The sequence below is a fragment of the Pristis pectinata genome, chromosome 4 (assembly GCF_009764475.1).
Source record: "Pristis pectinata isolate sPriPec2 chromosome 4, sPriPec2.1.pri, whole genome shotgun sequence".
Lineage (NCBI taxonomy): Eukaryota > Metazoa > Chordata > Chondrichthyes > Rhinopristiformes > Pristidae > Pristis > Pristis pectinata.
The window spans coordinates 76,387,004-76,412,020 of NC_067408.1; the positions used below are offsets into that span (position 1 = coordinate 76,387,004).

Below are 25,017 nucleotides of genomic sequence, written 5' to 3' on the forward strand. Positions count from 1 at the left end.
CTGATAAATGGGAGGCTGAATGATCGAGTCTTTACCAGAAAGTTCAAGAAATATTATTGAATACAAGTTGATCATTGTATAAAAGCAATGATTCAAAATAATGGTGGTGAAGTTGACTTCTGTTGGTTTGGCATATTGAAATAAACATTTTCCTTAATCACAAATATGGGCACCTGTGATACAACTTATCCATTGACAAAGAAAATACTTTAAAACAAGCTGCTCGTCTCCAAGATTTAATTTGCTTTATTGCAACTATAATAACTAACTATTTTTTGTTGCACTTTGTAATACAAGAGGTCTTTGGAGCTGAATAGTTGTGAATGACAAAATGAAGGTATTAAATATTATGAATTTGTTCTTCCTTCATGGATTACAAAATCAAGTGCCTTTACATACATATCTGTTCAAAACTGCTATGCTAAAGAGTGTAATATCTCTTCCAAATGTACGAGTGAAGAAAATAGTCTAAATCACCACTTATGAAATATGCAAAATCTTAACTGTTTGTAAACTCAATGTCCAATGTTTTCATATGTATTAATGCTGAAGGAGAAAAGTAAAGTTCATGGTTGAAAATGCTTCCTCCCCCCCCCCCCCCCCCCCCATTTCAGCATTCACATCATATTAATAACATAGTAATATCCAAATTCAAACTTTTTCTGCAATATTCTTTCACATAATATGGAGATAGAGGCACATATGGGAGTTGGATACAAAAGCAAACATTGTTAAAATATTAGTATATTTACACTCCCTCCACCATTTGGAAAAAAAACAAATCCTGTGTTCAACAGGAATCCTAAGCAAAAGCTTTTTCTTAAAAAGTCATGCATGTCAATTTAATCTACACCTAGAGTACTTAAATCTTCCCCAATCTTGCATGGGCTTCCTGAAATTTGTATTGCTGGAGAAACAAAAACAAGTCATCTCAAACCCATTGTTCAGTTGTGCCAAAGTGCACAGCACTTTCATTGCTTGTGTGTGGTGACTAATCAATGCTGACCGTTTTTGGGGGAGGGGGGGGGGGTGAAGAAATGACTGCATTTATTTTATTAGAATTAGGAACATGAAATAGGAAGTTGAATTTTTAAAAAAGAATCACAAGTATTTTGAAAGTCAAATAGTGTCTTGTCCAAATTAGTTTCAATGCATCTTATAAACCCATCTGTATTTTCAATGTTTTGTACATGCAAATGAGTTGCCAATTCTTTAGTTTCTGTGACAATGTACAGGACAAGAACAAACAATTCTTGATCAGGTATGATAGTTAATGATTCATTCTGTAATTTACAAAAGCAGTTAATACTATTAACAATTAATATCCTAAATTTAAACACAAGAAGTTCCCCTGCATAATCCAAATCCCACTATCTATTCAACAACAACAGCAATGGGAAAGTTCTTAGTTAACTATTGCCAATGTGACAATTCAGAGGTAAACCATTACTTAACAATTTGCCATAAGAGAACAAAATTGATGAATTGAAGGAATTCTACCATATCTTTGTGCAGCATTTCTGGTTCCTTTCTAAGTTGATGATTGGCAATGAAATGTGAACAATATTAAATTCTGTCTTTGCAGTAGAAACAAAGTGTTGTTTCCAAAGCACAAGTGGAAACTATATACCCATAGTTGTGTCTGTCCCAAGTATGATATATTAAAAGTGGTCCATTCTCTCAAATAGCACTTTCATTCACCAGAGAAGCAAAATCTTAACTTTTCTACAGATGAGCATTTTATTGTTCTTCCCAGTTATTCTTGTTGCCAAAAATATCAACTCAATTGAATAGTAACTCAAGAAAATATTTTTCCTTCAACTTATCAAATTGTGCATTTCACAATGATTCAATTCCATTAGCAAAGCAGACAGCAAAAAAATTACACATGGTACCAAAAAGCCTTCTACTTACAAGAGTGACAAATTAATAACTATTTGTAATTAAATAAAAAAATATTCAATTATTGGCAATTTAAGGTACTTTTTTTTTTAAAGCTACATGGGGTTCACAATTTCTTCATACTTTGGAGGATCTTCACTTTGCCGTACTTCATTGTTGATTCTTATGTTCTCCACCTGCCTAGTGGCTTCATCATATGATGGGGGTGGATCCGAATTTGAGAATCCAGACAATCTTGCAGGGAGTCCATTTTGATTGGAGTTTTCACTGCTCATGCTTTCTGGTTGCAGGGTACGTAATCTATCAAGTGGACTGACAGGATGCTCATTAAAACCAAATACAACCACTGATAAGTTTCTGGTGGGCTGGTTTGCCTGGCGTTGAGTCTGGGCATATGCATTTCGCCTGCGATTTGCCTTTCTCACCTGGCATCTCCAGATAACGAACAATATAATAATAATCACAAGGAGACCAGCCATCAGAGGAGCCACAAGATAAACTGATTCCATGTTGATATTGGCACTACTTCCTTGATTCTCATTTTGTTCTTTTATGTAAGCTGTCCAGAAGTCATTCTGAATATAAAAATACATCATGTTAAACTGATTTTACACCAATTTCAAAATGTTGCTTAGCACAAAATCTTACTGCACTATATTCCATATAAAAAAACTAATAAACATGTCAGTTGTGTGAAATTAGTTTAACAAAGTTATTTAAAGTTATACCCTCAATGGGAAGGGAAAAACAAATAGTTGCAGGAGTTTTGTGCAAGAGACTAGAATGCAATTAAAAGACAAGCACTTGTACTTCAGACAGAACTTCAGGACCAAGCAGATTTTCCTCAATATCTTCATTGGGAAGATGGTAAATGTCAAAGTTTTTCTATCATCCACAAGGCATGTCAATAGTAGTATGGAATATTCATCAATTAACCAGATGAATACAGCTCCAACATTCAAGCACCATCCAGACCAATTGATTGGCAAATAATTCCTAATATTCTTAGGTTGGCAAATATTGTGCCAGGAGTCCTTGTATTCTAATGCTTTAAAAAGTTGTCTGGCAATTCTACACAAGTGAAATATTTATGGCACAAATTTTCTCAAGGGAAGACAAGAGGCAAAAAAGTGGACAGAAGAGAATAAAAGAAAATAAAGGATTGCATGAAAATACCTGAAAGCTCGTTAGCTTAGATACAAGATTGAAGACATTTGATTACATAGGGAATGCACATTACAATTTATTGTAAAGGTCAAGTGAATTATCAACTTCAGGCAAATACTGAAATGAACAAAATCCTGGTGAAGGGTATGAAATGCAAAGTTTGCTCTCATGGGAAATATGCAACACCAACTGGGGCTCATATTGTTCATGTCAAATAACATTTAAAATAGACAGGAAATATCAGACAATGGACAATTTTATTTGAAATCGCTGGCAAGATGAAGAAAGTCATAATTACAAATGAATTTAATGTTGTACAATTTTTCAAGAAATCTCTTTCCACCCTCCTGCGATTTAGAAGGAAAATCCCAGCTTTAACTGAAGGAGAACTATGTCACAGTAAACTAAAAAAAAGTGTTATCAAGGTTAAAAAGAGGGAATCTCTCAAAAAACTGATGGGCAGTTGGATCTGGTTATTCTCTCAATTAAGTAGAGAATTTGAAATTAAATGGGGGAAATGTCATCTTACATGCCCTTGAGTTCTCCATTTTGCATTAAGACAGAACAGTGAAAGAAAATTGCTCAAAATTAACTAGCATACAAATCAGTACTACAAGATTTCTCATGTAACCTCCAACTAGAGAAAGATGACCATTTCTTACAGCTGTGTTTTCCTGTTAGAGCTTTTATTCCCTCCACCAGAAATGATTGCTCTTCTTACTTGCCATTTGGTTGACATGTAGGCAAATGAGGTGAGCATAGATGGGCAAAAGTCAGCATGGATGTGGGCTGAGAGGCCCGTTTCTGTGCTGTTTATACAACCCTTCATTTCACATCCCTGCTCTCCCAACATAAACAGTGCACTTACAGGTTTAGAATAGAGACCACATAGCCTACTGAAAGTTGCTTCTCTAGCTTATATCCATATTTTAAGCTTCTGACTGTACTTGAATTTTTAAGTGTGTTTCTACCATTTGTCTTGCCAATTATTACTCATGTGCAACCAGGTGAAAACAACTTTTGAATAAGATAAATGTCATTTAAGTTCAATATCCTCCTGGTCCTCGTTTTCTTGCTTACCTTGAAATAATTTGGATAAATAGAACAGGCAAATTTATCATGGAGTCAGAGCACTACAGCACAGAAACAGGCCCTTCTGCCCATCTAGTCCATGCCAGCCTGGTTTTCTGCCTAGTCCTATCTACCTGCACCCAGACCATAACTTTCCATAGCTCTCTCATCCATGCACCTATCCAAACTTCTCTTAAATGTTACATTTGAACCTGCATCTACCACTGGCAGCTCATTCCACACTCTCAGCACCCTGATTGTCGTTCCCCCTCAGATTCCCCTTAAATATTCCACCTTTCACTCTAAACCTATGACCTCTAGTTCTAATCTCATCCATCCTGGGGGGGAAAGCCTGCATGCATTAACCTTATCTATACCCCTCAATTTTGTATACCTCTACAAGATCTCCCCTCATTTTCAATTTTAATTGTAATTGATTTTAAAACTGTCAAAATATTTTAGGGCTGTCAAGTCATGAATGTGACCAAATTTTTTTTATAAGAAAACCAAAGCTATTTCTGTGTTGCATCTCTATCAATCTAAAACATGTAATCCATGAAATTTATGGAATTTTGTCAGATTCTTCCATTGCATCATCTCATTCCATGCATTTGTCCCTTATTCCTATTTTTACCTCCATTTTTTGTTTGCTTCAAAGTTGCTCCTTAAAAAAAAAATCAGGACAGAACAGATTACTGGATAGTGTACAATTTCTTAAACTCATTTACTTTGCGACTTCTCAATCAACCTTCTTTGTAACCCACGAAGCCTCCATTTCTCCAACCCTAATTTCAGTTTCACTTCCAAAAATCTGCTTCCTCGTTTTCACTTACAGCCTTGTGCACACACTTTTGTTACCAAAATGGAATGCAGCTTGTTGCAATGACTTCCACAGCACTGACTGTATGCTCCATTAATTATTTTCAATTACTTTGCAGGACTGTCCCAATTTTGCAAGAAATCAAATGTTACTTGAGAATCCTTCCCCCCAAAAAAACCACATTCATTGTTCAAATCATAATTGCAAATACTTGTCTTGCAAATTAAAAAACCTCATGCAACTCTTTGTTAATCTCTACTTTTACATTCTCTACTTCAAATAATATAGACCATTAGATACAGGAGCAGAAATAGTCCATTTGGTCCATCAAGTCTGCTCCACCATTCAATTATGGCCATTTCCCCCCCACCAACCCCATTCTCCTGCCTTCTCCCCATAACCCCCTTACCCATCATGAACCTATCTTTGCCTTAAACAATGATTTGTCCTCCATAGCCTTTGGAAATGAATTCTACAGATTCACTTTTTGGCTCAAGTAACTTCTCATCTCAATTTTAAAAGAGGCATCTTATTGTGAGGCTGTGCCTTCAGATCCTATGAATAGATACATTCTCTCAACATTCACTCTATCCAGGCCTTTCCATATCTTGTAGGTTTCAATGAGATTCTCCAACAGCCACCCATGCCAATCCTTCTGACCTCCATCGAGTACATGCCCAGAGTCATCAAATGCTCCTCATACCTTAAACCTTACATTCCCAGGATAATTCTTGTGAACTTCCTCTGGACCCCCTCCAAGACCAGCATCTTTCCTTAGATACAGGGACCAAAATTGCTCACAATACATCAAAATGCAGTCTGACCAATGCCTTGTGCTGCTGAGGCTTTATATCTTTGCTTTTATGTTCTAGTCCTCTCAAAATGATTGCCTTCCTTACTACCATTGTATGTGCCTTCCTTACTACCAACACAACTTGCAAGTCAACCTTAAGGGAATCCTGAACTAGGACTCTGTCCTTTTGCACCTCTGATTACCAAATTTCCTCCCCATCGAGGGAAATAGTCGACATCTTATTCTTTCAACCAAAGTGCATAACCATACACTTCCCTACACCGTATTCCATCTACCACTTCTTTGTCCCCTCTCCCAATCTGTCCAAGTCCTTCTAAAAATACTCATTTTAGTATCAGCTAATTTGTTTTTAATATTTAGGTCATACTGGATATTAGTGTTTCATCCAATACATTTGGCATAAGCAGCTAGGAATGGAGATGTGGCTCATTGGATTTTAATTAGATTAAAAATACAAATTTTTACAATACTGTACAATTTAAACAGCAATAAAAACAAATAATGCTAAATAGTTCCTGTCACCACTGTCATCAACTCAAAGCTGTTTAAGTGCACTGGCTATTAGCTGTAAGCAGCAACCCAAACTGTCTCTTATCAAGATGCAAGATTTTAAGCAGCCCAACTAGCAAAGTTTAGCCCAAATCAACAAATAATCACAGGTAGTTCTGCTGTAACTCAACAGTTGCATTCCCAAGAAACTTTGCGTTATATAAAGTCACTTTATTACAGAACAGGCAGTACTTGTGTTCAAAGCAAACATTTAAACAGGTTTTCCCTGATTGTACTATAACCAGTGTGGCCCACATAATGCGGAAAGTATTCCCTAATCCATCAATTACATTATAACTAATTCACATAATGGAAACATGCATTACAGCAGACCTACCTGTACTTTGTAAAGGTAGAACAGCAGATTCATATTAATAATGGTATTTTAATCAAATGAAAAAAATTGATGCATTTTATTACAAAGATCTAACACTATTTTACATTTAAGGGAGTTTCATTATAAAGGGTCCGTCTGGGAAAGGCAACTAAAATTTCATGAATTGCAGTTTAAGTAAACTGTAATTGAGAGGTGCAGTCTTGATGTCCTCCAATTATAAACAAGTCTGCAAAGGATTCATTTTTATTGGAACAAGGGAATGATGAGCAGAATTAGAATGCAGAATAACAGTGATGTTGAAGGTGGTACAAGAGATGAAGATGTTAAGATAAAAGCAGCAAAAAAAAAAGCTGTAGTTTTAAACAATTGTTAATTGTTGTACAGTTTGAATCTCTGCTGTGTTACGGACTCAGTGAAAGTCCCTTTAAGATAGAGAGTGTGTGTGTGTGTGTGTGTGGGGCGTGCTTACGTCAATAGAAGATAAAGGACGTAATGACGTTGTTGAAGAAGTAAGAAGAAGAGGAAGGAGAGAGAGAGAAGGGAGAGAGACACCAGCCTGCTTGTTTTCTCTATCGATGGATGAGAAACAATAACTGTGTTTGTCACTGAAATCCATGTATGGAAGTTGGAAGTAATCCGGTGGAGTTCACTTTGTTGCTGACCTGTAGAAGGAAACAGGTATTTGTATGTGGACGACCACGGTTCGGATGCTTTTCGGGGTGAGGAAGTCACTACCGAGTAAACACTGAAGTGTCGTTTGGGTTCCATCGTGGAACATTTGGATTTCGTATGTACTCTCTCTATGTTTTTCTACATCTACATCTTATCTTCAGACAACGGTGGTTGTTGAAGAAGCCCTTGCTCATGTTTCACCTTAGGGCTTGCGGAACTGAACTTTAAGAACCATTCAGGAACTGGGAGTTTGGGACTTTGTCACACACACACACGAAGAGTTTAGTTTTGGGGTTAACGTTCGAGGTTTAACATTTTTTGAATTCTAACATACTAACATTTTTACTTTTATTTTACGTATTATCATAAGTAGTGATTAATAAAATAGTTTTTAAACACTGAATCATGCTTAGTGTGTTTCTTTTGTTGCTGGTTCGTGACAAAATTGGGGGCTCGTCCGGGATCGTTCCCAAGGTTAACGAGATTCGTCCGGGATCCAATCCAAAGATTAACGAGTGTCATCTGGGATAGTTCCCAAGGTTAACGAGTGTCGTCTGGTATTGTACCCCAGATTGACGAGATTTGTTCGGGATTCAATCCAAAGATTTTTGAGGGAGGTCTGATAAATTCTTTTTAATTGGTTTGTGTGTGTGGAAACCAGCAGCAATGGATATTAAGGCATTTTTGGAGTCACCAACCCAAAAGGGATTGGAAGTGGCGAAAAAGGATGATTTGATAAAGATTGCTACAAGGTTAAACCTTACAGAAGTAAAGCAGTCTATGAGAAAGGCAGATATTCAGAGACTGATAGCTGGCCATTATGTGGAAAAGAAGGTGTTTGAGAAGGAAGTGTTAAAACAGTTTCCTGGCAGTGAAATAGCAATTTCTGAGGCACAGGTGCAGCTGGCAAAGATAGAGGCCGAACGAGAACAGACCCAGTTAAAGATAGAGGCCGAACAAAAGCTAACTCAGATGAAGATAGAGGCTGATCTAGCAATGAAGCAGATGGAATTGAAGAGGATGGAGCTGGATAGTGAGGAGAAGGAGAAACAGAGGCAGCATGAGTTACAAATGAAGCGTAGGAGTTTGGAATCTGATTCTGATGATGGTTTTTCAGCCAGCAGAGAGGTTCGATTAGTCCCTCCGTTTGAAGAAGATCAGGTTGATCAGTATTTCCAACATTTTGAAAAGGTTGCTGTGAGTTCAAACTGGCCAAGGAAAGGATGGGCTCTTATGGTAGAGTGTGATTAAAGGTAAAGCTCAAAAAGCTTATTCTGCTTTGTCTGCTGAGGATGCAGCTGATTATACCAAGGTAAAACAAGCTATTTTGAAGGCCTATGAATTGGTCCCTGAGGCTTATAGACAAAAATTCAGAGACTTGAGGAAATCTGCAGATCAGACTTATATGGAATTTGCCAATGGAAAGAGAATATGTTTTGAACGATGGTGCCTGGCTAAAAATGTAGATGGGGATTATGATAAATTGACAGAATTGACACTAGTGGAAGACTTTAAAAGATGTGTTCCAGCTGAATTAACAACATATTTAAATGAAAAGGCAGTGGAAACTTTACAAGAAACTGCTAGGTTGGCAGATGATTATGCTTTAACCCATAAATCCAAATGGGGACAACCTAAAACCTTTCAAAAGAGTTACAAAGACAATCCAGGTAAACCGGAGATTAAATTGGGAGGTAATCAAAAAGGAAAAGATGAAAAGAAGCCAGGGCTGGAGAAACCTGTTGAGCGTACTTGTTATTACTGTAGGAAACCTGGCCACGTGATATCTAATTGTGCCCTTTTGAAGAAAAAGGAAGCTGTGCCCAATGCTTGCTTTCTGGCAATTAAAAATCAAAAAGGTTTAGGAGATGACCAGTCCTTGCAAGAGGGAAAAGCGGAAAAGTTGGAGGAGGTGAGAAAAAAATTCCGTTCGTATGTATCAGAGGGTTTTGTTTCACTGAATGATGAGTCACCCCAGGTGCCAGTGAAAATTCTTAGAGATACTGGGGCTAGTCACTCTCTCTTGCTGGACAGTGTTTTAAATTTTGGTGAAGAAAGTGACACTGGTGAAGTAAATCTAGTACGAGGCATTACAGGTGAGACCATGTCTGTCCCTTTTCACAGGGTGATTTTAAAGTCAAAGTTCGTAAAAGGACCAGTCGAGATAGGGATAAGACCTAGTTTGCCAGTGGAAGGAGTTTCTTTGTTATTGGGAAATGACCTTGCAGATGGAGAAAGTGATCCTGTGGTACGGTTAACAACCAAACCAAGGATTGATGAGTCTGAGAATGATCCAGATGTTTACCCATCATGTGCGGTGACTCGAGCTAGAGCTAGAGCTAGAGAATTAGCCAAGACAGACAGTCCGATGCAGTCTGATGTGGTTCCTTGTGACAGTCCTAAACAGGAAGAAAATTATGATGCCTTATGAGACTTTTCTGTCTTCACTGGAGGATCAACATCCTTATAGTGAGCCTGAATTTAAAGATTTGTCTTTGTCGAGGAAGGATTTTATGGTGGAACAGACAAAGGACCCTGAGTTGACAGAATTGAAAGAAAAAGCTCTCTCATGTGAGGAGATTGAAAAAGTGCCAACTGGATACTATGTCAAAAATGGAGTGTTAATGAGGAAATGGAGACCTCCTCATGTTCCTGTTACTGAGGAATGGGAAGTTATTCATCAGGTTGTTGTTCCAAAAGTTTATAGGGATGAGATTTTAAACCTGGCCCATAGTATGCCTTTGGGTGGTCATTTTGGTGTGAATAAAACTGTAGGGAAGATCTTGAAACAATTCTATTGGCCTGGTTTGAGAAAAGATGTGGTGATGTTTTGTCGAACCTGCCACACATGTCAGATGGTAGGTAAACCAAATCAAAAACCCCCTGTGGCTCCTTTGAAGAAAATTCCTGCTTTTGGTGAACCCTTTTCGAAGGTGATTGTGGACTGTGTTGGTCCATTACCAAAGTCTAAGACTGGAAATCAGTATTTGTTAACCATCATGTGTGCCACTTCTAGATTTCCAGAGGCAATACCCCTTAGAAATATTAAGGCCAAGACGGTGTCAAAGGCTCTTGTAAAATTTTTTTACCTTGTTTGGTTTGCCAAAAGAAATCCAATCTGATCAAGGTAGTAATTTTATGTCAAAAATTTTTCAACAAATAGTCTATGAGCTGGGAGCAAAGCAGATTGTATCATCTGCATATCACCCAGAATCTCAGGGAGCTCTGGAGAGATTTCATTCTACTCTCAAAAATATGCTGAAGACTTATTGCTTTGAAAACACCAAGGATTGGGACGAAGGTATCCATTTACTTTTGTTTGCCGTTAGAGAATCGATCCAGGAGTCAATAGGATTTAGTCCGTTTGAGCTTGTGTTTGGACATAGGGTGAGAGGACCTTTGGAGTTGTTAAGAGAGCAATGGGTTAATGAGGAAGTTCACTTGAGTCTGTTGGACTATGTCCAAAAATTTAAAACTCGGTTGGAGAGAGTCTGCCAGCTAGCGAGAGAGAATTTGCAAACAAGCCAGATAAGAATGAAGACATATTTTGATAGACGTGCTCGGCCTAGGACATTCGCAGTGGGGCAAAAGGTGTTGGTATTTTTCCCTAGCCAAAATAATCCCTTGCAATCTCGTTTTTCTGGACCCTATGTTATTGAATCTCGAGTGACTGATCTAACATATATAATCAAAACACCAGATAGACGCAAGAAAACACAACTGTCATGTAAACATGACAAAACCTTATTATGAGAGGGATTCAGTTGTGGCCTTGGTGGATGATGTAAAGGTTGTTTCTAGAATGCCCGATGTTGAGGAAGGCCAATTTAGACCAAATATTGTTCCATCGAAACTAAAAAACCAAAATATCATGGAGAACCTTGAAATGAAGTTGGACCATTTACAAGTTTCACAAAAACAACAGATGAGAGAATTAATTTTAAAATTTAAAAATCTGTTCCCAGATGTTCCAAACAGAACATCGATAATTGCCCATGATGTTGATGTTGGGGATGCAAAACCAATCAAACAACACCCATATCGAATGAATGTAGAAAAAAGTAAACTTGTTGATCAGGAAATAAAATACATGTTGGAAAATGATATTATTAGACATTCTACTTCAAATTGGAGTTCGCCCTGTGTTATTGTACCTCAACCTGATGGAACTGTTAGATTTTGCACAGATTACAGGAAAGTGAATGCTGTAACAAAGTCAGATGCTTACCCTATTCCTAGGGTGGATGATTGCATAGACAGAGTGGGAAAGGCAAAATTTCTTACAAAGATTGACCTATTAAAAGGGTACTGGTGTGTTCCATTAACAGATAGAGGAAGGGAAATTTCAGCCTTTGTAACCCCTTCTGGATTGTATGAATACAATGTTTTACCATTTGGAATGAAAAATGCTCCGGCAACATTTCAAAGAATGATTAATTCAGTGATTCATGGGTTAAAACATACAGATACCTACATTGACGACTTAGTGACTGGGAATGATACATGGGAGGATCACATCTCTGCGTTAGAAAGGTTGTTTGAAAGACTTTCCAAGGCTAACCTTACAGTTAACTTGGCTAAAAGTGAATTTGGCCATGCCACTGTGACGTATCTTGGTTATGTTGTAGGTCAAGGCAAGCAAGCTCCTGTTCAGGCAAAAGCTCAAGCAATATCTGAGTTCCCTATTCCCACAGGTACGACGACTGTTAGAAGATTTTTGGGAATGGTTGGATATTATCGAAAATTTTGTAAAAACTTTGCTGATATTGCTCTTCCCCTAACTAATCTTCTGAAGAAGGGAGTAAAGTTTGTTTGGACAGATTCTTGTCAAGAAGCATTTGAGAAGCTGAAAGCCATTTTATGCTACCATCCTGTGCTCAAAACACCTGACTTTGAAAAGCCATTTTCATTAGCAGTAGATGCCAGTGATGAAGCTGCAGGAGCTGTGTTGTTGCAGAAGGGTGACCTTGATGATATTGACCATCCGGTAGCTTACTTTTCAAAGAAATTTAATGAGCATCAAAAGAATTATTCCACCATAGAGAAAGAATTACTGTCACTTGTTTTAGCCTTGCAACATTTCAGTGTATATGTTTGCACCGCTCAGAAACCATTGACTGTGTATACAGATCATAACCCATTGGTGTTTGAGCCGAGTCAAAAACAAGAACAGAAGGCTGTTAAACTGGAGTTTAATTTTGCAAGAGTTTGATCTCATGATAACTCACATTAAAGGCAAAGATAATGTGATTGCTGATTGTCTTTCTCGATGTTAAATGGGAAACATGTATCTGTACTAATCTGATAGTCTGTAGTTGTGTAGCATGATAATTATTAACATTACTAACTGTATGCAGGGTTAAAATTTTCTTGGGAAAATTTTTTTTTAGGTGGGAGGTGTTACGGACTCAGTGAAAGTCCCTTTAAGATAGAGTGTGTGTATGTGTGTGGGGCGTGCTTACGTCAATAGAAGATAAAGGACGTAATGACGTTGTTGAAGAAGTAAGAAGAAGAGGAAGGAGAGAGAGAGAGAAGGGAGAGAGACACCAGCGTGCTTGTTTTCTCTGTCGATGGATGAGAAACAATAACTGTGTTTGCCACTGAAATCCATGTATGGAAGTTGGAAGTAATCCGGTGGAGTTCACTTTGTTGCTGACCTGTAGAAGGAAACAGGTATTTGTATGTGGACGACCACGGTTCGGATGCTTTTCGGGGTGAGGAAGTCACTACCGAGTAAACACTGAAGTGTCGTTTGGGTTCCATCGTGGAACATTTGGATTTTGTATGTACTCTCTCTATGTTTTTCTACATCTACATCTTATCTTCAGACAACGGTGGTTGTTGAAGAAGCCCTTGCTCATGTTTCACCTTATGGCTTGCGGAACTGAACTTCAAGAACCATTCAGGAACTGGGAGTTTGGGACTTTGTCACACACACACACACACACACACGAAGAGTTTAGTTTTGGGGTTAACGTTCGAGGTTTAACATTTTTTGAATTCTAACATACTAACATTTTTACTTTTATTTTACGTATTATCATAAGTAGTGATTAATAAAATAGTTTTTAACACTGAATCATGCTTAGTGTGTTTCTTTTGTTGCTGGTTCGTGACAGCTGCAAGATTGCACAAGACATTGAGATTGGTTTGTATTTTCCTCAGGAGAAATTTATTACACATGCTTGCTTATTTGCCTACAGCACTAAATGCCAGCTGATTGCTTTTCATTAAGTGTTCCTGCAATTTGTCTTCTGTGCTTTTCACCACCCAAGATAGCTGCCACATGGTTCAGGGGATCAGCTAGTCCCCTTAAAACCCAAAGTATCCACGTCACTGATTTCATTCAGGATAATTACAAGCACAACAAAAACCTTATTTAATCAAGTCAAGTCAGGTTAAAAGCAGGTAACACACTTAACCACAAGAATAGAGAGTATTATTAAAAGGTCTTAGCAGAATTAAACTCATGAGGAAATGTTATAATGCTTCTGAAATGTTTCTTGTTATGATAAAAGGTTAGTGAATTTCTCCTGTAAAACTATCACACATACACTGGACTGAAAAGATATCTTATGTGCTTCCAACAGATAATTCTGCAAGGAAGTGTCCAGCACAAATCTTGGTCCATTGCAAACAAACACTAATGCATTACACAGCTTAAATCAATGTTTGTTCACAATAAAGTTAATCCAGATCTTGTTACTCATTTCCTGCAGGAAACATTATCATCTGCCAGAAGCTGTATCCTGAATCTGTTGCCCTTCCTCTTTCAAATGTCAACATCTAATTTCTCAGTCATTAAGAAATTCCTACAAATTCCTCCCTTCACATTTTTTTTTTGTTAAGTATAATCATGTACTGACAGGAAAATACTCCAGGCAATTTGTGCAAAACAAGGAACCTGTAGGCAATAAGATAAAAGGCCAAGTAGTTTGTTTAGGTGGTAGCTGAATGAAAAATATTCAAGACAAAATCCTGTGATTTCTTCATGTCACATTATGGGATCTTTTGCCCACTTGATCATAGTTGGAGAATCTTGAATGAGGGGACAGTCACAAGATAAGGGGGCTCTTATTCAAAAGAAGTGTGCAAGAAGTTCTCAGAGAGGGTAGTGAATCTCTGGAATTGTATATTCAAGGGTTGTGGAGACTAGATCATATTTAAAGTAGTAGATACATTTTTGAAAGATGAGGGAATTGAAGACCATGGAGAATTGGCACAGCCATGATCATAACAAACAGCAGGCTCAAGGGGTAGAGTAGCCTACACCAGTTCCCATTTTCTTATGTTGCAAGAGTGGCTTTTGACAATTAATCTTCAGAACACACACTTGGTCAGAAGGAAAGAGAAGCAAGCATGCATTGATTATCAACTTCAGTTATGTCCTACTAGGGAAGGATATGATATTTGTCAGGCAAACAGTGGCAATGTGTGCTGATTGTTCTGCAATTTTGGTTGGAGATTCCCAAGTTAGGAATGAACTTTCAAACATCTCAGATACTCAGTTCACCAAGAATTTCCTCAACATGCTTTTCATAATCTTCTCACCAGCCTCCCTCTTCCCAATCCAACATGCATCATCTCAGAATCTCCTACATTACTCTCCAAGCAGATAGGCTCTTCCTTCAAAGCCAAGTAGTCTTTACTTCCAGAATTCTACCATAACAACTGCCAAATAGTGGTGAAATAATATACACTATGGTTTTTCATGTCATTTTACTTTCCATGTAAATTTATTATTCAGTACTGAAATACACAATGTAGGGATTATGATGGACATTTATTTCCCCAACCAATGAACCCCATCTCCACACACAAAACTGCAACAGAAGTTTATTTTAAAAAAAAATCTCCCAAACTAATGGATTTTTTTTAAAAAAATCCTCTGCTTAATGAAAAATAATGATATTTGAACAAGGAATTTACTCCTTTGACAATTTTTTGTAAAGGCAACATAAGCATGATTATAAAAACAGAATGTCAGTTTTCAAATTTGTTTCTGCTTTCATTGTGTTCAGTAAGTGGGTGGATTGAAATGGCCGAAACTGGGTATTTACCACATTTTATATTCAAATCTAACATTCTTCCAAGTCTGTAATTTCATTCTAATTTTGAAATACTACCTTCACAACATAAACATTTAAATCTTTTCCTATATTTCTAAGTATAATTTCAATTGTCAAGACCAATAAAGCATGCAGAAAAGACAGTCATTGGTTACTCTTTGTACCTATAGTAGTTCTTTGAAAAATAAAGTTATCATTTCATCCTACTCCTCTGCTCATTCACCTTGCAAAGTCCCCACCCCTTTGAATTGTTTATCTAATACTCTTTAATCTGGTCGCACTATCCTTCCAGAAGTCCTTTTTCTGATTTTTAGTACAAATTATGGATATTTGTGGGAATGAAGCAATACAGTAGTAAGGCACAAACTCTTAGCTCCTTCAAATGAGAAGGTAAGCAAATTGTCACTCATTAGCATGGGTCATAGTCAAACCCAGATATGAAAGCAAATGCATCAGTTCAACTACCAACCAGCATAATCCCTGGTACCCATCAACTTACTGTCTTTTCATCATTTTCAAAAGCTTCTCTTGCTTCTTCATAAGTACAAACTTCTTCCCGACATTCTCGTTCAATGTTGCCCTGTTGTACCTCTTCCAAGAAAGAATTTTTTCTTCGATACCTTTTCAGAATAGAGTTGGCCTCACCTTGCTTCAAGAACACTACAAAAATACAAAACTGTTCATGAAATATACTACCCCAGAGAAATCATGCATTTTGTGCACTAAAATCAAATACAAGTTTTAGCTCCATCAAAAAAGACTATGCAGACCAGCAACCAAAAGACAGAGGATAGAGAGAAAATCCCCAAGCGGTTTAAAAGATGCAACAAAGGGAATCTGTAGTGCGATGTCACAAGAAAGGCAGGCAAGTGATTGATAGTGAATGTGGGTTGTGAACTAATAGCACTTAAATTTTAACAACTAAATTCCATCAATTCAATAAGCCACAGGTAAATAATTAACATAAAACCAATAATAAAAAAAGGTTATGCTTTGTGGTATCAATACATAGGAGCTTGTGGACATTTTTCTGTCCAAGGCAATTAGAGCTGTGGCTCAAGGAACAGTGGCTCATTGATGAGGAACTGGAATCCAAATTGCAAAGTCATCACAGAGGTAGAAAGTTACCAGGACTTTTCGCTCCAGCAGGCTGTCACACCCTCAGATGACTTCAGAACTGATACAAGGTCAGGGACAGGAGGTGACTGCAGATGAGCCAGGTACAGGAATCCAGGAAGGTACCATGACAGCAGACCAAGTGCTTGCATACGTCCAATAGATTTGGGGTTCTTCAGACTCTTGGGAAGAAGTCTGGGAACTTTGTAGAGGCATGTGATTTAACTGTGGCACAAGAAGCCTTTCAAATAGGAGTGAAAAAGCAGCAACCATTGAAGGGGACAGTACAGTTAGGGCGATAGACGCCATCTACTGCAAGCAGGAGCACAAGGTTTTAAGGTTACATTGCCTACCCAATGCCTAGGCATGGGCCATCTCCTTCAGGAGAGAGAAACTTGCAGTGGAAGGGGTAAGATGCGATTGTTATGATCCACATAGCCTTAACATTGGTAAGAAACAGAAAAATGTTCTGCTGAATTTAAAAGCAGAACCCCAAAAGGTAGTAAAAGGTATTATGACATTCAGGGAGGAGAATGTGTGGCTCAAGGAAATGCTCAAGTGAAATATTTATATCCAAATGTTTACTTTCTCCAAAGTCATAAACACAGTTAAATCACTAAATCAAATTAATTGCATTGATGTAGATTTCAAGTTTATGTAACCTGATTGTTCCATTTTCTTTGACTGCCTAATGTGGCTTTAAGACAACTGGAGTACATTTAAAACTGCTGCTTGTTACTGCTATTCTAGTGATTGTTGATCACAATATTAACTTCCAAAGGAAATTTAACAAGTTCTCTGTACACCTAAAAATCAACGCTTCATCTGAGGTGAAATATTTTTGACCAGTATGGCTAAGTGACACCACCAGATTCAGAAACAGTCTTGAACTGACCTGCATAACCCTACCCCTCCCTCAGTAATGGAACACTGTGGACCAACTCTTGCACCACCATGGTCTGGTCTCAGGTCATGTCTTTTGTACCCCCTTTTTTCTTCTGTTTAGTATTTATATTCTCTGTTGTCTGTACCTGCAGGAGGTTCATCCCTCATGTCGGTTCAATTATTGTCTGCTGAAGACCCACTCTGGCTGTTGTCCTTCAGGATTCAGCAAGCACAATCAAGTCTTACTAGTGAATATTGAAGTTCCTCACCCAGAGAACATTCTATGCCTCATCAAATTTGTTGAAAGTGTAACAGATGAGACCAGTATTAAGGATAATCAGCAGTAATAAGTGTTTGACCAAATGACAAAGTTTAATAGTGTCCAGACTCATTAACAGATGTCCAGGACACTCCCTCTTAATGTACCACTGTGCCACCACATTTAGCAATTCTGTCTTGCCAATGGGACAGGACACACCTGGGGCCAGTTCTGGAATAAACTGGGATTTTGGATGCAATGTTTGATTTATGTTACACCTGTGTCAGTCTGTTGCTCAATTTATTGATGGGACAGCTCTCCTAATTTAGACAACCATCTCCAAATGTTCTTATGGGAGGACCGTTGAGGATCACTGGGCTGTTCACATATCAGGAAATGTCATTAATGCATGGATTTCAGAAAACATTCTTCCCATCCTCTCAATAAAAGTCAGAAAGCTTAAGTAGAATAATGCAATTAAATGCTGAAAGAAGTGATCGAAGACAGATGACATCATATGGATCAAAACCTGAGACATGAATGTAGTTTACTGATTTTCTATTACAAAAAGTTAAAAGAAAAACCACCATAATGGCAATATTTACACACTTAAGTAATGCAAGGGTGGGGCAAATTAATGATGAACAGAGCCACATTGAGCAATATATACTTATATAGAACTGTGACAAGGTGAAAGCGTAAAGTTGAGTTAAAAAAACTACAATTTAGATTTTAAAATCACATTTGACAAAACTTAACACCCAGTAAGAGAATCTATACTCACCACTTTCCATGGCTTTTTAAAAAAAAATTCAAGATATCTGAAAGGAGAAAAATACATCTTTATAATGGACACTAAACTACTGTTACAAAATATTCTTTAAAGCATTTCTATCTAATGATGCCCTGAAGCAACTTACCTTAAGTGCTTGTGACATTAAATGAAATTTGTTCTTATTTAGCACAATTTTTGAAATGTGTATCCACAAGTTAGAGAAAATAATTGAGAAATTCCATACAGCTTTAATACTTTATACTGTGAATATTGACCAATATTTCTTGGCAATTATTTCAAAATTTATTCTCTGCCTACAGCAATTTAAAAATATAACCATGCGACTTACAATTTCACATTAACATTTGCAAAAAACTTATTGAAAAGATACACATCAATAAAAAAGTTAGCTGGGAATTTTCAATCTGTTAAATAAAAGTTAAATTTAAAATCAAAAACATCTGGTATTTTGATTAGATTACAAAGAAGGTACACTGAAAATCTATCCAGTTGTATCAGAAGTCACCTAAACATTGTTGGAGTACTATCACCATATCAACTGCAACAGTCTGAGAGACTTTCCTCACCATTTCCAAGGCAAATTTTCCTCATTCTGATTCAGGCTTTGGCAACCATCCTACATACCACAACTAAACTCCTGCCCCAGATGCACTGAATGAATGGAATCCAGACTGACAACTCAAATGGAATTTAGACTGCTGCTCAACTGAGTTTCACAGCAACAGGCCATACTACTTTCAAGCTATCTACAACAGGAAGAGCCACAACAGTAATAATTTGGAAATGGTAATAGCAATTGAGATGAGTGAGAAGTTATATTAAAGAGAAGGCTAGAGAAATAAGGGAGAAACAAAGGAATGTGTGGTGGGGCTAGATGTAAAAAGAAAGCAGCTTATGTGAAGCAAAACATCAGCCTAGGCCAATTGAAAGGCCCGTTTCTGTAATTTAAAAATAAATGATTCAATTATTACAAATCTGCTCTTTTAATCTGAGACATTTTAGAAAACTCCAAGGTGACACGTGTTGGATGCAAGCATATTTTAAATTCATAATAAATAGATAGGTTTTTTGTAAACTTGGTGCAAGAATTACCAAGAGCTAAAATACTTAGATATCATTTTCAAATTTTCAAGGTGGCTTAAATTTAAAACTGAAGGCAGCTGGAAGGGGTGGGGGAAGAAATTAATTTTTTATAATGCAGTGTTAACTCCTAAACTTATTTAAGGCATGCAAAGAAAAGTCATAGATTCTAACTGGAGAAAACCTAATGCACTTCATCTGATGTGGAAGATTATGATTCCACATGAAGGTGGAGTTTTAAACTGTGAACCCAAATATTCTGCAAGTCAATAGATTCACATTACCAGAAATCTAATGCATCTTTTTTAAAATAACACTGCAACACCCAGTTCCTCAAAATGGGATTTCAAGTTTGTAAATTACTTTTTTTTGTAGAGAAATAGGTGAGCTATGCCACTTACTAACTCAGTGTCAGAGACTATTCAAATAAACAACTTTGGTATATAATTCATCAAAACTTAAGGCAGAGCACATCAGTATTTATGAATAGGTGAAAGCTTAGAGTTCCCCATTTGGCAATTACAAAGTAGTTGCCGATGAGATTTAAACGTCCAAGTCAGGTGAAGATCCATCGATAAATTAGACAAAGTTGTTCAAACTCAGTCTATTCTTTGCTATTTTTAACAAATTTATTTTTCTAACATTTGACATATAATGTTACTTAACAAAACTGAGCTAATAAATAATGGTAAAACTAGAAAGAGAAAATCAAGTAACACCTGCATTTTGTAACCTACTTTTATCTTCACATTGTAAAAGCAAGGTGGGGGGGAGGGGGTGGAAATAGATGAAAAACTCCATTCCTGTGTGAGAACAGGAAACAGCACCAGAGTACTGGAAAAAGATTGGAGAACAGTTCCCAACACGACTGGAATAAAATGTTCCACATATCCCATAAAAAGGCAGGCACAGTTGGAACTTAAGATGGCAGTATATAAGTAGTCAAAGGATGCACCAAGGACAATAATAGAGCAATATGGGGGGGGGGGGGGGGGCAGAGGAGGAGAGAGAGAGGAGGAATTGTCAACATTTCAGGTTAAAACCCCAAAGATGCTATTCAACCTGCTGAGTTCTGCTACTGTTTTTGTTATTGCTCTGGATTTGAGCAGCAGTCTTATTTTTCTCTGGAGAAAAATAGATTTTTGAAATGATGGAGTAGCAGTAATAATAGGGACAAGTGTGCTTTTTTGGGGACTTAAAAGAGATACCAAAATTAGAGGCAAGAATTATTTGGGATCAACAGAGATTGGTTGAACAGCAGAACATAACTTTTGAGAGACAGGCCCAAGTTGTATACCAAACCACTTCTGAGGGCCATGAGTAACCCATTTTATTTTGTCCAAGTTATCCAGAAAATTACATTAAAGTTGATGTTTTCCCAAAAACATCAGTCATTCACACTTCCCTCCCAGGACATAAGTGTTTCCCTCTACCTCCAGTCAAGATGCTGGACTCTTTACCTCCATGTCTGCACTCCCTAACTACTATCCTTCATATCACCAGCTGTGTCTCAGAATCCCTCAAGTTCAGATATTAATGCCAATCTCCAAAAGTAAAAACTGGCTGGAGGCTATAGCAGAGATAGTCATTCAAAGGATCTTATAACTAATTATGCTTGTACCAGCTCTTTAAAAAAAAATCACAAATAATGATTGCAAGAGACCTGTACTCATCAGTACGCTTGCTAGAATTAGAGTTTAAAATTTAGGGGTCACCCACTAATGACAAACAAGTTAATTTTACTAAGGGATGCCAGTTCTTCCTAACACTCTTCCTTTCATTAATTTAAGGCAGAGGTAGATAGAAAGTTGATAAACAAGACCAATAGGTAACAGGGGAAAGGTAAAAATTTGCAATTTAAGGTTTGAGGTATTGAGTGACTTCCTCCAGCTTTTAGTGTGTTTATGTGCACTGTAAACCACTATTAAACAGCAACCAAACTATGCCTACCAGTACAGCATACCAGTGCCTAGCAGGACCTACATCTGGACTCAGGCCAGACAGGATACCTGGGAGCCCAACCTCCACTCATCCTTGTCCCCATACACTTGGTCTGAAAGATGTCAGGGCTATTCCTTTTATACAGATGGGGCTGTCTGGTGGATTCCCAGGAATTTTCAGCAAACTGACAGATGTGGCAGCTAGCATAGCCAATTCCATACTCCAGCCATCAAACCAGGACAAATACCTCACTGGCTATACAAGCTTTACAATATATAAAATGGTCTGTGATAAGTGATCAACTTCCATTGGGGCTTGATTCAGGAAATTTACAATTGAGGCCATTGTGTCTATTCTGGTTAAGAATAGACTGAATTAGACTGCTGCACAGCCTCATTCCACCTGCAGTTCACGATTCTTCAAACATTTTTACAAGTGTAATGAAGGTTTCTGCCTCCACCAATTAATAAAGTAATGAACTCCAAATCCTTTTTACCCAATGGGTGTAAAGAATCATCACTCCTCCAATCCTGCTGATAGGATGCAGGAAGGGCAAAACAAAACTTTTACAATCAAGAAACCCAATTTAGCCATTTCTTCTCTAAAGAGGAATGAAACAAATTAAATGGCATTAAAGAGGCTAATCTACAATAACTTTATTGTATTCCTTACTGAATAAAAGGGGAACAAAATCCAAATTGAAAAAACAGCATAAAAGGTCAATACATCCTTTGTGACACCTTCAAAATAATGTTACAGGACACAAGGAACATAATTTTTTTTGGAGTTCCTTACACAGACTTCACAGAAAAAGCCACTTTGCTAAACTTGCATTCACATTTTCTGCATGAACTACACCATCTTTTGTTTAAACTCCGTTTAATTTTTGAAGGAAACAAACTCAATAAACTCCTTTTGTTTTAATAGTTGGTGACCCAAAACTAAACAATCTAAACCACTTCTCTATAAAGAACTACTTGTACCATGTTCCAAACTGCAACCCGAATTAAAAAAGGTCCTCTTATTGCAAGGTGACCAACAAATTCAAATACCACATCATTGCTGACCTTATCAATTATCATGTCGACTCTCATGAATTGAGTGAATCTTATTAAACATTTCGTGCCTCTTTAGTGGTAACTCAGCCCTGCTAAAATAGTCATAAAGTTTGATGTGAACTGTTAACCATGCAAATCAAGCATAAAATATGTAGCGTTTATTTATTGATATACACCTTCAGAGTAGAATACACTCAACCTCAAACAATATAAAGCATTCTACAACTTCTTGCGTTATGTTTTGGCGGCGTTCCACTGATATTCGAGTTCAATTATATCTACCCAAAAGTAAAGATTCGTTTTCAATAAATGTTTCACAGTCAGTTTAAACAGCTAGAACTTACGAAGCGAACGCCCGATTTTGAACTAAAAGAAAATCTAACATTTTTAGGAATACTTTTGTTTCTACGTCTCTGAACTTTATTACACCAGATATCCTTGCTCAACAAGACTTACTTTATCAGCTATTAGAATCTGTGCCGCCCAGCGTTGTAATCATGCAAGTAATCATCTCTGTCAAAATAGCAGCAATCGTTGTTGCCCCCACTGCTGTGGTTTCCGATCTCAAGTTTCTTTCTGGATAGAAGGACCAAGCACAGACTGAATACTTCCCCATTTTTTTTTGGGGGGGGGGCAAATTCGTCTGGGTGGTGCATGTAAGAACTGCACCACAACCAAACGGGTCGATGGATCCCAAGTCTACAGCTATCAGAAAAAAAACAAAACCGACAAGTGGTCCGAGAAAAAAATTATGAAGGGTACTTGAGGGGTTGGGGGTGGAGTGGTTTGAAAGTATATACATATTGTCTGCCATGTGTTTAAAAATTAAAGCAAGAGACACACAAAAAAAAACTTGAATGGAGACTTTGACGGAGTAAACGGTCCCAAGGCCCTTGTACGATAGGGCGAGGGAGGAGTAAGAGTTATTCGGCTAAGCCGCAGCAATACCCAGAGCAAAATAGCCCTTAATACACCATGGTCAACAAGTAATGAATCGGCACTCGGACACAGCACTGAATCGCTTAGTCTGTACTATATCTTAACATCTCTTTTATCACCTCTTTTGGAAAGAGCTTCTAAACGAAACTTCAACAGTACGAATTGTTAAACTCACCTTGAGAAATAAAACAGTGATTCAAACACTTTTTTTGCTCGCTGCACAATATACGGGTGGATGTCCAAATATCAATTAACTGAAACTAGCATTAAATACAAGGTCAATGTTTTAGAACGCAATTAAACGGCCCAGCTGCCCAATCCCAGCTCTACACAGAGAAGCTTATTAAAAAGAATGTTCTTTCATTGACTCAACTCACATGATCAACACAACACGAAAACACGGACAGCATCAATCAGTAACAGCACAGCCGAAACAGAGCGAATGCAACACCGCACGCCACCAACCCCACTTTACTCGAGGTTCAATTTTCCCTCTTTCCGAATAATTGTTACATTATCGATAATAGTTGCAAAACAGTCCCTCGAACAAAGTACAGAACATAGGTTCCAAAGTAGAATAAAGAATAATTACCGCACTTTATTTCTCCTCTCCCAAAGCACCCAACGCCTTCCAAAGTTTCCGTCCACGATCCTAAAAAGCGCATGCGCACATCTAGGCCCCGCTTTGCAACAGCACGGTCTTTAAATGGACAATACCCATAGACTTGGAGGGCGAACTCCTTAAAGGAGCAGCCACACATTCTGTCAATTCCAGTCATAATATTGGCCTTTTAGAAATGTACGCTATTATTAGCCGCTCTTGCTGATAAGTACAACTCTTGGAGACTTTGTGGTTATGTTTCATTCTTTTGATCATGGGTCTCACTCCCAGCATCAAGCATTAACACTGTTTCGTATTGTTATGGATAAGATGTCATCGCCATTCTTTGGGGTTTTTATGTGATTGAGTTGAAATGGTGCTTACATAAATTTCACAAATTGTCTTGCCAGGTGGGTACAAAAACAACATGAGAGATGAGGTGACTGAGGTCTCAAGTCGTCGGTACAACGTGGACACTGTGCTGTGCCTTGCCACAGATTAGATCTCTCCCTTTGTTGCATGAGTAATAGAGGTTGCAGAAACAGCTGTGGTAGCTTTTGACCATAATACTTGATGCTTAATACTTCTGGTGGAGCTTCATGATTCATTCATCTCAACCATATTCATTGCGGCAGTTGGTTCCTCAAATTGACTGAAACTTAGTTTTCTGCTCTTCATAAACTTATATCCCTTTAATCAAGCTCGGCCATTTAAACATATAACAACCTTTTAGCTTCATCCCTTCCAGTGGCGACAACCAACTGAACAGCACGTTACCAATCTTTATGGATAATGAAGCACCAAGAAAAAGTTTAGCAGGTAAGTGATGAAGTCATGTAGGCTAATGGATGTCCAGTTTTGCTGCTAACTTTCCCGTGGGATACGATTTCACCCATGTATATCAACATAGGCCTTAAAAATGAGAAAATGGTTGTTTTCCC

The 25,017-nt window shown here is 37.7% G+C and overlaps 1 protein-coding gene across 5 annotated transcripts; it reads right to left on the reverse strand.

The window, feature by feature from the left end:
- On the reverse strand, positions 1 to 24,157 carry prrg1 (proline rich Gla (G-carboxyglutamic acid) 1). Of its 5 annotated transcripts, none has more exons than XM_052014188.1 (5): positions 24,068 to 24,112; positions 23,651 to 23,735; positions 18,446 to 18,482; positions 15,901 to 16,061; positions 1 to 2,477 (listed from the first exon to the last, which is right to left on the reverse strand). In XM_052014188.1, the coding sequence occupies exons 3-5, from the start codon at positions 18,453 to 18,455 to the stop codon at positions 1,998 to 2,000; spliced, it is 651 nt and encodes a 216-aa protein (XP_051870148.1). In that variant the 5' UTR covers positions 18,456 to 18,482; positions 23,651 to 23,735; positions 24,068 to 24,112; the 3' UTR covers positions 1 to 1,997. The 5 variants fall into 5 exon arrangements, with proteins under 5 accessions (XP_051870148.1, XP_051870151.1, XP_051870150.1 ...); XM_052014191.1 differs by lacking the exon at positions 23,651 to 23,735 and adding an exon at positions 22,993 to 23,112 and having other exon boundaries at positions 24,068 to 24,092; XM_052014190.1 differs by lacking the exon at positions 24,068 to 24,112 and adding an exon at positions 22,993 to 23,112 and having other exon boundaries at positions 23,651 to 23,689.
- Positions 24,158 to 25,017: the final 860 nt, after the last annotated feature.